This window comes from Cryptomeria japonica, chromosome 4 (assembly GCF_030272615.1).
Source record: "Cryptomeria japonica chromosome 4, Sugi_1.0, whole genome shotgun sequence".
NCBI classification, from domain to species: Eukaryota; Viridiplantae; Streptophyta; class Pinopsida; order Cupressales; family Cupressaceae; genus Cryptomeria; species Cryptomeria japonica.
Window position 1 is genome coordinate 369,626,283 of NC_081408.1, and position 14,126 is coordinate 369,640,408.

A 14,126-nucleotide genomic window follows, 5' to 3' on the forward strand; every position below is an offset into this window, starting at 1 on the left:
TGGTCATGAGGGGCGGAAGTATCAATGAATTTACAAGTACGTGAACTATAGTTAAGGGGCAGAGAGAGGACAATGTGTACATCTTGTTGAGAAGAAATTTGTTGCAGGTTGAGCAAGGCATTTCCTAGTTTTGTTACCATCTTTATGGCATCAATGTTATGCTGTTTGTGGTCTCTTCGTATTTTGTTGAATGCAGCTGTCATTGATTTATTAGATTTTGTCATGTAAGAGATACAGTACATTGCTGTAGCATATGCATTGAAGACAAACTATGCATCTATGTTTGCTTTCCATAGATGTGGAATGCGAGGTGCAAATGAATTATTCCATATATGAGTTGGCTTTCTTTTGAGAAATAATGTTGGCCTAATCACCGTAGAATGTATGACTATGATGTATTCATGTTCAAACATGTTTATGTTGACTAAGAAATCTGCAAAGGAGACGCATGGCTCATAGCTTGACATCTCTAAAATTGATCTAAGGTTAGCAATAGTGTGCATATCATCACGGTCTTTGTCAATGAATGGTTCAATTATTGTTATTTCCTTCTTTGGAGGTTGTGGGAAACCAAAGCGACACTTTCTCATTCTTGATTTCCCACATTGCTTTGTGTGATGGTGCATATGCAATCTAGCTATGTGGTCAACTAAAGTGTTTGTGTTGCAAGTTATATATTTATCAACAAAGCATTCAATAGTAACATTGTTATCTTTTCCATAGATCAGTGTGTCTTTAACCCATAACATGAAGTGGTCATGTTCATTTCCTTGACTTTGGAATTTTGTAACTGAGAAGTAGTCTAATACATTTCCAAAAAAAGTTTCATTTGAACAAAAATAATTGTTTCATTGCATTAATTCTATGTTTGTAATAGCGAGCACAAGTGACGGGATCTTTTTTTATCAAAGACGAAATGTCAATGTCAAACAACGAATCAAATTGTATTTGTCTTGTGGTTGTGTGATGTGTCATGTAGAGTTCTCCCAATGTTTGTGTCAATGACGCCCAATTTTGCTCTGCACTAGTGAATGTCAAAAAAAATGTTGGTGGTCCTAATTTTCGTATCATTGCAAAAATGTTCTTCTTGAGATGTTCCAAATAGTCTAGTGAATTTTTGATCTTCTTGAGATTTGTATATCCAATATCGGATTGTAGAATTTTCTTGAGGTTTGGTTTGTACTTGACATCTCTTGCTATCAATGTTCATCCTTTTAACTTTCCTTTGCGGATTCTTATCCAAATGCAAGAAAACACTTGAGCAATTAGTATTTTGATAGCTTTGAAAAACAAATTAGTGGTGTGATATGCAAATGCTCGATTTGAATTTTTCAATTCCCATTGAGCAATTCTTTGATATGATTTTTTTTTGGAATTTGTTCATCACGTGGTTCGCCAAAAAATAACGTTGGAAAGTTCATCTCTTCTGCATAATTGTCCTAGAATATTCCCAAAGGTTGTTCCCTTCTGTAGGTGCGATTTCGATCATTTTGTCTTGAAGAGAATGTATAGTTCACGACTCGGTGAACCCATGTATCATGGTGTCTATTTCAACCTCCATGGTATTGTCAATTTCATTGTCATTGTCATTTGATGAAGAGTCGCTACTAGGTGCCTCTTCTTGTGAAGGGTACAAATGGTTGTGCCTTTTTTTGCTTAGTTTCACATTTTGCATTTTGTATAATGTTGTTTTGCACAATTCGTTGAGAGAATTCATAACAATGTTCGGACGCACTTTGCCTTTTTTATATGCATTTTTGTATTGCAAACGTCTCTTCAATGCAACGACAACTGTCCATGTTTCATCAGATGATCTTGACAATGTTGTTTGTATAATATTAATATATGTTGGAACATTAATAATTGATCCAGTTAATCCAATTTGGGATCTTTTGTTTCCTAATTGCCAAATTTGTGCAAATGCAATTAGGAGTGACACTAATCTTTCTTCAAGTTCTGAAAGTGTAGACGTGTGTACTAATGGCTTATTTGTGTTGATATGTTCTGGAGTTGCATATGATGGTTTAATCTTTTGGTCTAGTTGATGTTTACAAAACTTGCATATGTTTTGACTAGAAATGTGATGTTTGTTTGGTAGTAGGTGTTGGTATGCTTGTATCATTTTTGGTGTTAAATTTCTCATGTTCTTCTTAAAATGGAGTCGCACACATATTGTACAAACATGTTTTGGTGTGTCTTGTATCTTTTCAATGTAACATTCTAGTTTTGTTTGTGGGCTTCTTGTTGAGTTTCGAATCCCCTGATATGCAACTGCTTTACGTATTTGTTTTTTCACTTTGCGAAGCGAGTCAGTTGTGATTTTTGTGAACAACTTTGTAGATTGTTTTTCTGGTTCGGTAGACATTAATGAATGCACAACTTTGTTTAAAGCATTTTTTGATTGTGTAGATGTATTGATTTGTGTATATTCATTGTTTTGAATAAATTGTTTGAGCCTGTGCAAATTAGTTGTTGGTCTTGCTTGAACCAATGTCATTGTAGGTGGTTGTTCAATATTAGTCTGAGTTGCCACTATATTGTCCACTCCAGATGGGCTATAGTGTGTAGGCATTTCATTGACTTTGTAACTCATGATATTGTATACTTTGGTAGGTGTTAAGGATTTGCAATATTCTTGTATGCACATGTTGGTCACTCTTGACCATACTTTAACTCTTACTTGCAAGATGTAGGATAGCCACTCAAAACAAAAATTTGCACCTTCAAGCTTGCTTTGCTCATATGGATCTCCAATTTTTGTGATATATGCTTGCCAACTTGACATGCCACAACTCATCGTGAGGTCACAATGGATAAATGTGTCTATGCAACCTATTGCTACATTGTCTTTGTAGAGTAGTGCATTGCAAAACAATTGCACCATGTACTGTCGAAGAGATGGGCCATCATATTCATTGTTTGTTAGAGTGGCTATTGTATTGAACAAGTTGTCACCACAATCAGACATTGACAATGCATCTTTGCACAGGTTGGGCATTGCATTTGCAAACTTGCCTTTTACAAAACTAGAAGTCGATGTCAGAGTCGTCTTTGAATTGTCTAGTAATCTAATCTGCATCATGTGTAGAGTCATTTTCTTGTTAATTAGCGGTTCAAAATGTCCACGGGTAGGGTTTTAGTCATGGAATAGGATAGAATATGCATTTATTTGTAAGTTCTTATTGAAGTGAAAGTACTTTTATTTTCTTGTTGAAGACCAAACACATATTTCAATTTTTAGCCATTTGGCTAGCCATCCAATACAAAATGCATCTCCCCAAAAGTCATTCTCATTACAACCTGGCAATGGAATTGTTGGGAGCTACATGCGTCGTAGATAAGTTTCAATGTCACATACTCCATGCATTTCATACAATCCTTTGGGATCATTGATTTCTAGGCAATTTATAAAATGGTCAATAGTTCCAATGTTTAGCTCCATAGAAGTGTATTGCAAGTGTAACAAGAATTGGAAAGAGTCAAAAAGACAATCACCTACATTATATACAAATTATTTCACCCTAAACATGTTATTGTTTTCCAATACCATGTCAATTGTTTGTTTTGACAAGTCCACACTAGAAGGTTTATAGTTCTCTGTATCTATAATGTTCTTTAATGGTTTCATTGATTGCAATTTATGGTCCATGTTGCACATTATGGAGCAATGACCAAACAATTAACAATAAAAGTTCAACAATATTATTCTAATCATAAAATTCATGCCAATTACCCCACTATTTGAACTCCAAGGTCTCAACAAAGGCCATGCCCCTTGATCCTGGAGCATGCATAATGATTTCCTAATTATTGTCATGGAAAACAAAAAGTGCATCTAGTTAAGATGAGGCATACATTAAGATGTAAAAGTAAAGTTTGCATTGCAGGAGGAGGACAAGCATGATTTAAAAAGGCAAGAATAAAGTTGTTTGTTGAACAACAAAGTATATTGCATAAAGTTTATTTATATCTTTGTTGTGAAACAAAGCAGTTTGGCATATACATTCGTGCGTATGTAGATTTGAAGTTGTTTGTTTTAAAGTAATCCAAGGACATTAACTAAATTAAAGACAATTTTAAAACAACCACAAAGCCTCAAATAGTCCAGACAATTTATGCAAACTTGAAGTTGTTTGTTTTAAAGTAATCCAATGACATTAACTAAATTAAAGAGAATTTTAAAACAATCACAAAGCCTCAAATAGTCTAGACAATTAACCAGATTTGACGACATCATTTGAATTGTACAATGCACAACAGAAGTGCAAAAGTATCTCACCCTTTATGCCTTGTGTAATTAGATGCTATCAATGCTCAGTGTGCTTTGCGATCTAGAAAACTTGTAAATCAGATATGTTGAACACAACATAAGAAAGAAACCAAACACATTAAAGAGAGCAAGGAAAAACATCATTCAATGAATGAGAAATGAGTTAGAAAAGAAGAGAAGCCCAAAAGAAGAAAACATATATATCAAGCATTCGATAGGAGACCAACTTTATCAATTACCATATATAATGAATAAATTGAAAATATTGAACAGGAAATTCAAAATGCTTCAAACAACTGTAATCTGAAAGTAGACAACCTAAATTTGTATTTGAATCTATTTTATGCTCTGATTAAAAGTTGAGACAGTTCTACAACCACGATTTTGAGAGATCAATATTATATAAGTCTTAGTAGAATGATTAAAAAGGTTCTACATATACTATATTAAATCATATTTGATCTATGGACTCATGTAGCCAATTATTTTAGAGATGCTACTGTTTAAAAATATTCTCAAATCAACATCAATAGAATATAATTCTATCTAATAATGTAGATAACAAATCAGAATATCATAATATAGAAACTAAATAAATTGGAACATAAAAAAAGATAGTTTGTCAATTATGACATCATCGTTAGCAATTAGAATGAATAAACACAAATTGTTTTTGCTAAATTCATTTTTTTTAAGGACTAGTATCTAATTTTTTAGATAAGCATAGGCAAAAGGCAAAAGATAAATAAGCACTCGCAAAAGATAAATAAGTTTTTAAAAATTAAAAGTATAATTAGTCAACAACTAAGCACTATGATTGCTATGTCAAAGTAAGAAACTAAGCACTATGATTGCCATGTCAAAATAAGGAAAAAAAACTTTGAAAAAGGTCATCTTTCTGCATTGATCATTTAATTGTTAGCAGGCTTCTATTATCCAAATTATTTTTGCTTTGCATTTTATTTTGTTGTAAATATCATTTTTTGTTTATATCATAATATTTTTGTTGTCTTTATGTCATTATTGATGCCAACAAGCATGTCTGTGAAGTTTTGCATGCCAATTCTCTTTCAAATTCACTACTATATAATTGGACTAATATTTTCTTTTCTGAAATAATGTGTTATTTTCTTTTTGTAGTGGCTTTTTTTTTCGACCGATATCCAAACATTCACCTTAGATTTCAAAAATAAATTAGCAGCGAAAAGTTACAAAAAGACTACGAGAAGACTGCATCTAACTTTACTCGACCATTGGAGGAATTTGGTGAGAAATTAAATGATTTAGAAATTAAAAAAAATAAGGGATGTAACCCCAGAGGTTTATAAAATGAAGGCATGCATTGTAAAATTGCACGTGTTTGGAAATGGGTATGTTGGTTAACAGAAAACAAATGGTCAACAAGCAGTTTTAGAATTAAATGTAAATTAGTCAACTACTCAACAAAATGTCTCAAAGAAATGTCATTTCTTGCAATGCTATGATTGCAGGATATGCGTAAAATGGAATTCTTGAGGAGGCCTTGAAGCTTTTCAAAGAAATGCCCCAGTAAAATATGGTCTTATCTCTGAATCTTTTTAAAGAAATGCCTCAACCAGATGTCATGTCATGGAATGTGATGGTTGCAAGCTATGTTCAAAATGGATTTATTGAAGATGGCTTGGAGGCATTTAAGCAAGTGCAATTTGTAGGTTCAAAGCCAAACTCCACAACCCTTGCTAGCATCCTATCAGCCTGTGCAAAATCAAAAGTTTAGATTGGGGTATGAGCATCCATCAAAGTATAATCGAAAGTGTTTTTTTTTCAGATGTTGTAGTTGCAAGTGCCTTTGTAGACATGTATGCAAAATGTGGAAGCTTACATAAGGCAAGTGAACTTTTGGCAAAATCCCTAGACTGGACGCGGTCTCATGGACTTCAATGATTGCAGTATATTTGCAAAATGGGTTTGTAGAAGAAGCCTTGAAAGTTTTAAGAAAATGCAACTGGCTGGTGTAAAGCCAAACTGCACAACCTTTTCTAGCATCCTCTCGGCCTGTGCAAATATAGGGAGCTTTGGAAGATGGAATGGAAATCCATCAAAATATAATCAAAAGTGGATTTTTGTCAGATGTTGTAATTGCAAATACCCTGATAGACATGTATGCAAAATGTCGAAGCATACACAAATTTCCTCAACTGTTTCACAACATGCCTCAACAAGATGTGATTTCATGGAGAACAATGATTGTAGGATACACAAAACGAGTTTGTTGTAGAAGCTTTACAAACTTTTAAGAAAATGCAATTGGCAGGTGTTAAGACAAACTCTACAACCTTTGCCAACATCCTCCCAGTCTGCCAAAATGGGAGATTTGGAACAGGGTATGCACATCCATCAAAGCATAATAGAAAACATTTTTTTGTCAGATGTCATGGTTATGAATGCCCTGATAGACATGTATGCAAAATGTGGAAGCATAAAAAAAGCATACGAACTATTTGAAAAACTGCCTGAATGAGATGTGGTCTCATAGACTGTAATGATAGCAGGATATGCACAAACATACATGACTATACAGGGGGGGTCTGTGATGCAGGGTGTGCAATTTTTGTCATTATAGCATGCGTATGAAAAAATTGAAGCTTTTCAAAGAAATGCCCCAGTAAAATATGGTCTCATCTTTGAATCTTTTTAAAGAAATGCCTCAACTAGATGTCATGTCATGGAATGTGATGGTTGCAGGCTATGTTGAAGATGGCTTGGAGGCATTCAAAATATTTTAGCATGTAAATATTGGAGTGAATGTATTTGAAACAAACTTTCAACTACATAAAATCATTGAAAATATTCATAGAAAATTAATAATCATGCGGAATGTGCAATGTTTCTAAATATTCATGAATAAATATTTATAAACCCTAGATGTATAGTTGTTGAGATTCATAGAAATCAAACAATATTTCTCACATAATTGACTAGAATAGCTATAACTGATTTTATAGAAAAACCTGGTTTCTAAGTACTAGGACTTTCACCCATTGTCACTGAGTAGGAGTATACAATAGTGAAATTGTAAATGATGCGTAAGAAAAGTAAAACTAATCAAATTATCTACCCTTTTAACACCCACTATCGTGGAAACTCTACCCATATCCCAGATTCAAATGTCTTTATTTAACAACGGCTGAAAACATTGACAAAGAGATAGAAGTAAACAAAATTGAGTCATACCTGAAACATCATCTGCAACATCAGGAACCATGTTGTATCTATAAAAAATTACCTTGCAAGTTAGCTTGTAGTCTCCCTTACTCTACCACAGGCCCTGGCGAACATAACGATCATAAGCTGAAATGTGACGAAGGGTATCAGGCATAAAAGCGATGGCCAAATCTACCACTTCATCAGTCAACACATCAGGAGTATAGACCACCACAATGTTGCGCTGCATGCACTTTGCCAAATCAACCTTATCCACTCCAACGCTGTTGGTGGCCACAATCTCCAAACAAGGAAGAGTATTGATCATCTCTGCATTAATCTCGTCCTTTCCTACCACATACCATGCCTCTTATAGATTGAGAGTGCTCTGTCAAAAACGCTTCTTGATCTTTGATATCTTCACTCACTGTTGTGAAGGAAATTGGTATCCAGGTAGGACACACAGCTATTGCCCATCCCATACATACAGAAAAACAGTAAAATCTGCCCATAAAACCCACCGAAGCTACATGTTTGCACCTCCATGTCGTATGGCTTCAGTCCCAAATGCCAACTGCTTGCAAGGAATGCTAACCGAGAGCTCTTGTTTTGACGGCCCTGCTTTACAGTTTTCTTGCATTGGGCTTTGCACTGTCTCTGTCTCCGCCATCTACAGAATGCTAAACACTCCAGCCCTGCAAGCACTAGGTAAAGCCCACCTCATTCTGTGTGAAGGCGACTATATTGCTCTCGAAATATAATCCAATGAGATGGGATAAAATTCTTTCATCCATACATTTGTACTAAAAAGTGTTCACATCAAACAATTAAAACATTGCAAAATAAGGAATGACAGGAACCAAAAATTATATACACGCAATGTGATTGGCAGGAGCAAAGATAAGTATTGGTAGGATAACAAATGCCCTTGACAATAGTTCCTTGAAGGGGCAGGAACTAATAAGAAACTTCTAATTACAATAAAACATGCAAAGAATATGCAACTAATACTTTATTTATTTATTTATTCCCTTTTTAATATTTTAGAATTTATTAAATAATATGTCATGTGTAAATACTTTATTTATTTTTTCTCAAATTTATATTGTGAATTTATTTATTTATGAATTTCAGGTATCTTCAAATGTTTAATTGATTTTTAGCTATATATTTACATTGATTAATTTATTGCTTTAATTTACTAGTTCTTGTATAGACATATAACTATTGACAAGGTTATTCTTTATGTAGTTATTAATAAAAAACAAATTAACAAATTAGAATTCGAATTTTTTCAATAAAAAAAAATATTAATCTTTATTACAGTATAGATGCAAATTTTTTAATTAAGAATATTAAGAAAATTAATTATCTTCAATTTAATTGGTTCTTAAACTAAGTTTAGGCGATATGGAAGAACTTTCTATTTTGAATCTTTTTTAAAGATTGCAAAATCGTTTTATGCTTTCTTCCCTTAAAATATTGGAAATTAAATAATTTTCAATTTTAGTCAAGAAAATTAATTTTTTCAAAAGAATACTAAATTAGTGAGTTTTAGTTATTTGGAAAATATTAATGATTTTTTTCCACTTATTTTTAATATTTACATACCTTTTTTTTTTTTCCTAATTTTTCATAGTAAACTATTTTTTAATGGCTCTTTAGATATGTTTTTTATTAGGTAAAATAGGTTTTTTAGATATCATTAATATTTTGGATAGTTTAATCTTTCATGGTAGACTATTTTTAAATGGCTTTTTAAATATGTTTTTTATTAGGTAAAATAGGTTTTTTAGATATCATTAATATTTTGGATAGTTTAATCTTTAAATTGTTGTGTAGAAAATGATTTATTGGATTATTTTATGTATAAAAAATGATTTAACCCATCAAATATGTATGTATGTGTGTGTGCTTGACACATTATAAATTAAAAAAGAAACTTGGATTTTGTAAAGCTGAGATTTATATTTTTAAATTTAAGATATTATAAAAAATATTTATAAAAATTTGGTGTTATAGCAGCAAATTTTTAGGAATAATAAATTTTTTAGGTTTTTTCTTATTTCTTTCTATTTTAAAAACTGAAATGTCTATTTTAAATATTTTTTTTTCGTTTTTTATTATTCTTAATTTTGTAAATAAAATATTTTTTCTAAATAGACATAAATTTTAATAATTCCTTTTTATCTAAAAATATAGATAATAAAACCAATTATAAGGACTTGATTTAGTTTAAATTAAATTAAATACAATTATTTCTATTATAAATAAACATAATTATTATATGTTTTCTTATAACTATATTTTATATTTTTTTTGAAATCATTCTATTTTTTTTAATTTTTTTTTTCAATAAAAGTGGCATAGCCACTAAACTTTATTATTTTATTTTTAGATAGTTTTTACAACGGGTTCAAAAAAGGCATACCGACAGGAAAGAACCCGCAAGAAAACCTCCGGTTGTCACCTTAAGAAAAGAAACTAAACTACCCTTACAAAATAGTTGGATCCTGATGACCCAAAATCTCCCCCATACCCATATAGTTGCCCTATGTACAGAGATCCCGTAGGACATATATCTCAACTGATTAAACACTCAGTTGGTTACAAAATGAAGGCTAAATCACCAAAAAAAATTCAACAAGAAGATCTAGGGGCCCATCAGCTGTTAACAGCAGCGAGATACAAAATGTGGAGAATCATGTCGAGATACCAAGGAGACCAAAAGATATGAACCAAAGGAGGACCGAAACTGAAATAGGCCGAATATGTCCAACTCCAAAAATTTGAGTTAATGAGAACTGCCCAAAAAACCATCCCATAATCAACTTGCAAAAAAGTGTGAGATATATGCAAGAGGTGAAATTAGTTAGTCAAAAAACCAATTACTCAAGCTTTCCTCCGGAGGAGAAGGCAGAGCATCATAAGGAACCAGAGACTGTATAGGAACCGTAGGGAGAGGAGTAGCATATGAAGCAAAACAGAAATTAATTAGAGCATGAAGGCCAATTAACACATCTCGTGCTCTGGCCAAAACCTGGGGAGATATAAAACCAAACAAACTCTCCACAGCCTTTAGAGCTTCATCAATAGTGTCACAAATCAAGCCCATTCTAATTTCAAAGAGCAAATCTCCATAGTGACCATCTTCCAAAAGATTTTGAACAAAAAGGAAGCCCCCATAAGGAAGAGTACCCATATCAAAAATATAACAATCCAAAGCTGACCCAAGATGATGCATATCAAGCATTGGAGGTGCCACAAATTTGGATGCAATAAGGCATAAATCGAGAAATCATTCTATTTTTAATACTTATTGAAAATCATAATTATTTTAATCATTTTAATATATACAAAATAATTTAATAACTTTCAATCATAAATTTAAATATGTTTCATTAAGTTACTCAAAAATTGTTTATTTTCACTTTTATAATTATTAATAGTTATTTTATTAAAACCAATTATAATTAATATTACATAAATATAAAAATAATATAATATTACACTACAAATTAATAATTAGATTTGCGATTAATTTTATTATTACAATTATAATTATATAATTTTTTAAAATTAAATTAGGATTATAATTTTAAGAAAAAAAAATATTTTTTATTATAAAATGTGCATTATATTGTAATCATTATGACAAAGTCATTCCCTATATGAAGTGAACCACCTACTTATTGAAATCAATGGTTCAAAATCGAGGAGATAGTCTTGCAATCTTCTCCTCAATTTTGAACCATTAATTTTAATAGGTAGGTGGTTCAATTCATATAGGAATCTCTCATTCTCCCTCTTTTTGGACCTCTATATCCTCATTGTGTTTCCTCTCTATATCTATCTCTCATTATCACTTCTTTCATCTATCCCTCTATCTCTATCTCCCTCTACCACTATATCTCTCCCTCTATCTATATATTACTTCCTATCTCTATATTTATCTTTCTATATCTTCATCTCTCTCCAACTATTTATTTTTCTCTTCCATATCTATATATTCCTCTCCCCTCTTGATGGGGTTTACCTAACTTGCTCACACTTCACCTAGTTGGTATTACTCAATTCCACCAACCAATCTAGGCCTAGCTTTGCTCCAAGACCTCCAAGTCCTTCTCAATATCTTCTAGGACTTGCTCTTAGCCAATCTCTAGGTATTTTCAACAAGTGTTTGACTAGGAACCCTACCATTTCAAAGTGTTTCCCATATGCTCAATCTTGCTAATTTGACAACAACTTGTCAATTTTACCCCCATATTGTTGTGAGTCATTGCAGAGGTGTGGAGGTGGAATTTACCGTGAAATGAATTCAATTTGTCCCATTTGTGAGTTTGCTTTCACTATCTTCCTTACCGATTTCTCCAACTTGCCTAGAAATAGGGCTATAAGGAATGAGCCCCTATTAGGCCTCCAAAATCCGGTTTTCAAGGGTTTTGAGGGAATCGTTCCAAAAGACCCTACAACAAGGTTTATTTTTCCTCAAACACTCACCCAACCCTAAGATATTTTGTTGTTTTTGGTCTTCCAACTCACCGTACAATGCCCTAACCCAAAAATGAGGGTTTGGTGGGGTTTCTAGGCCTTTAACTGGCAGTGACTGTTCAATTTTGTGGAATGAGCATCTAAAGGTCTTGTAAAGGCTTATCCTTGTAGTGGAAACTCTTTATGGACCTCATGAACCTCTCCAAATGATTTTGCTAAGGTTTTGTGTTCACCTCTGCACTATGCACTCAATTTTCACCCTGTCTTCTCTAGCCGGGTTGCTCTTGGACTCGCCTAGAACAAGGTGGTAACAATGTTAATCTCCACTTCCAGAACTCCTCCCTGCATATTTACACTATGTAATGGTTTTCCTTATATTTCCCAATAGGTCGTGATGGTAGCACGAAGGGATTTTATGGGGCAACCATTTTACATGAAAATGCTATTTACAAGCCAAAACTGGCTGATTGGAAACAAAACAAAGAAAGTACTAACACACACTAACTGCAAAAAATGAAATGAATCAAATGACACTGTAACACACCAAATAACTACAATCCAAAATTGGATCAATGGATTTAATCCATTTGTATTCACATCTTAAGCAAAATAAGCCAAAAACAGTGATAATAGTCCGAAAATGAGTAGTTTCAGATTGTCAATCATACAAAATCCAACTTCCAACCTTGGTAACCATGAAAGAGGAGGTTTAAATAGTCTTCCCCATGTGTGGGGGAATTCTAGGGCATTGTGCTATCCCTAACTCCACCACTAAGCTCCTTTAGGACAAAAGTTGTCATGACAACTTTTACAACATTCCACATTTTGCTTTGCCAACCTAAAAAACCTATTACAAGTCATTACACAAGAATTTTTAAGCATTCCTAAGACCATTCTAAACCTCTCTAATTATCACACCAATTTATGCCACTTTTGACCATCAAGAAGACCACTTCAACTACTCAAACTACTACCTACTCACAAAGTGCAAACCTAGGAAGAAAACCAACTCAACTAGGCCTACACTTGACTAAAATCAAACATCACACACACACCTTGGACCCTCCTAGAGTCCTTATTAGGAACCTGACTTGGCTAAGGTCAGTATAGGCCAAAATTGTGGAATGACTATGAGCCTAAGTCCTAGGTGCTCCTGCACCACCTCTCTCTCCATCTCTTTCATATATCTCTCGTTCTCTCCATTTACCTCTCTCGATTCTCCATCTCTATCTTCAACTCCACGTATATCTCCATCTTCTTCTCTATCTATATATCTATCTCGTTAACCATCTCTCTCTTACTCTTACCCCTCTCTATATACATTTTTCTAGTCCTATCTAAACCTCTCTCACACACTCACCCTATTGCAAACATAACATGATCCTATTTCTAATAAAACTTGGTTATCTTCTCAATTCAAAGGTTTCATTTTAGCTATGATTAAGTCCTTGCAAGTGGATGCATAGTTGATTTTAAGCTATCACCTCTCAATTAAGTCCTTTGAAAACAAACAACATCATGGCCACAAATTGACCTCATGAACTACACAAATATATCCAAAAAATAGAATAAATTTTCTCCAATTGACCTTCCACACCTCTTGAACATACCCATTGCACACCAAAGTGCAATTGCTAGTTTATATTATTTTATTAAAATAAGAGTTATGATTAATATTACATAAATATAATTATTCTAATATAATTTTAAATTAACAATGATTCAAAATTATAATGGATAAAAGCATGTATCTCAAGAGCCCACTTCTCAGTAATCATAAATGGAACTCCAACAGGCTTCTTTGCAACTACTCAAGGAGTGAGACAAGGAGATCCCCTATCTTCATTCCAATCATAATAAGGGTCTTTGGCAAGGGATACATCTACCAAACACAACCATTTGTGTAACACACTCTCTCTTTGTTGATGATACATTGTTATATGCCAAATCTTCAGTCCAAGAAGCTCGCCAAATGAAGAAAGTTCTAGAGTTATATACATTGGTATCGGGGCAACAGATAAACACACAAAAATCCACCTTATACATTCTCAATACTAAGGCTCCCTTGAAGAGAAAAATCATTAAAATCCTTGGCTTCAAGAAAAATGAGTTACCGAGTACATATCTGGGTATAGCTCTCTTCATGGGAACTAATAGGATTTCTTACTAGACCAATGTGATT

General features: G+C 33.0%; 1 protein-coding gene across 1 annotated transcript; it reads right to left on the reverse strand.

Moving 5' to 3' along the window:
• Nucleotides 1-7,565: 7,565 nt before the first annotated feature.
• Nucleotides 7,566-8,123, reverse strand: LOC131875137 (hydroxyphenylpyruvate reductase-like). The gene is made up of 2 exons (XM_059219166.1): nucleotides 7,994-8,123; nucleotides 7,566-7,804 (listed from the first exon to the last, which is right to left on the reverse strand). Exons 1-2 carry the CDS (start codon nucleotides 8,121-8,123, stop codon nucleotides 7,566-7,568), a joined length of 369 nt encoding a protein of 122 aa, XP_059075149.1.
• Between the last annotated feature and the right edge of the window lie 6,003 nt (nucleotides 8,124-14,126).

What these genes read in the sequence shown, in the direction of transcription:
- LOC131875137 (XM_059219166.1), bottom strand. Translation starts at nt 8,123, where the DNA reads ATGGCGGAGACAGAGACAGTGCAAAGCCCAATGCAAGAAAACTGTAAA. An exon ending in TGAAGCCATACGACATGGAG is followed by an intron (nt 7,805 to 7,993) that starts GTGCAAACATGT and finishes GGTATGTGGTAG; the next exon opens with GAAAGGACGAGATTAATGCA.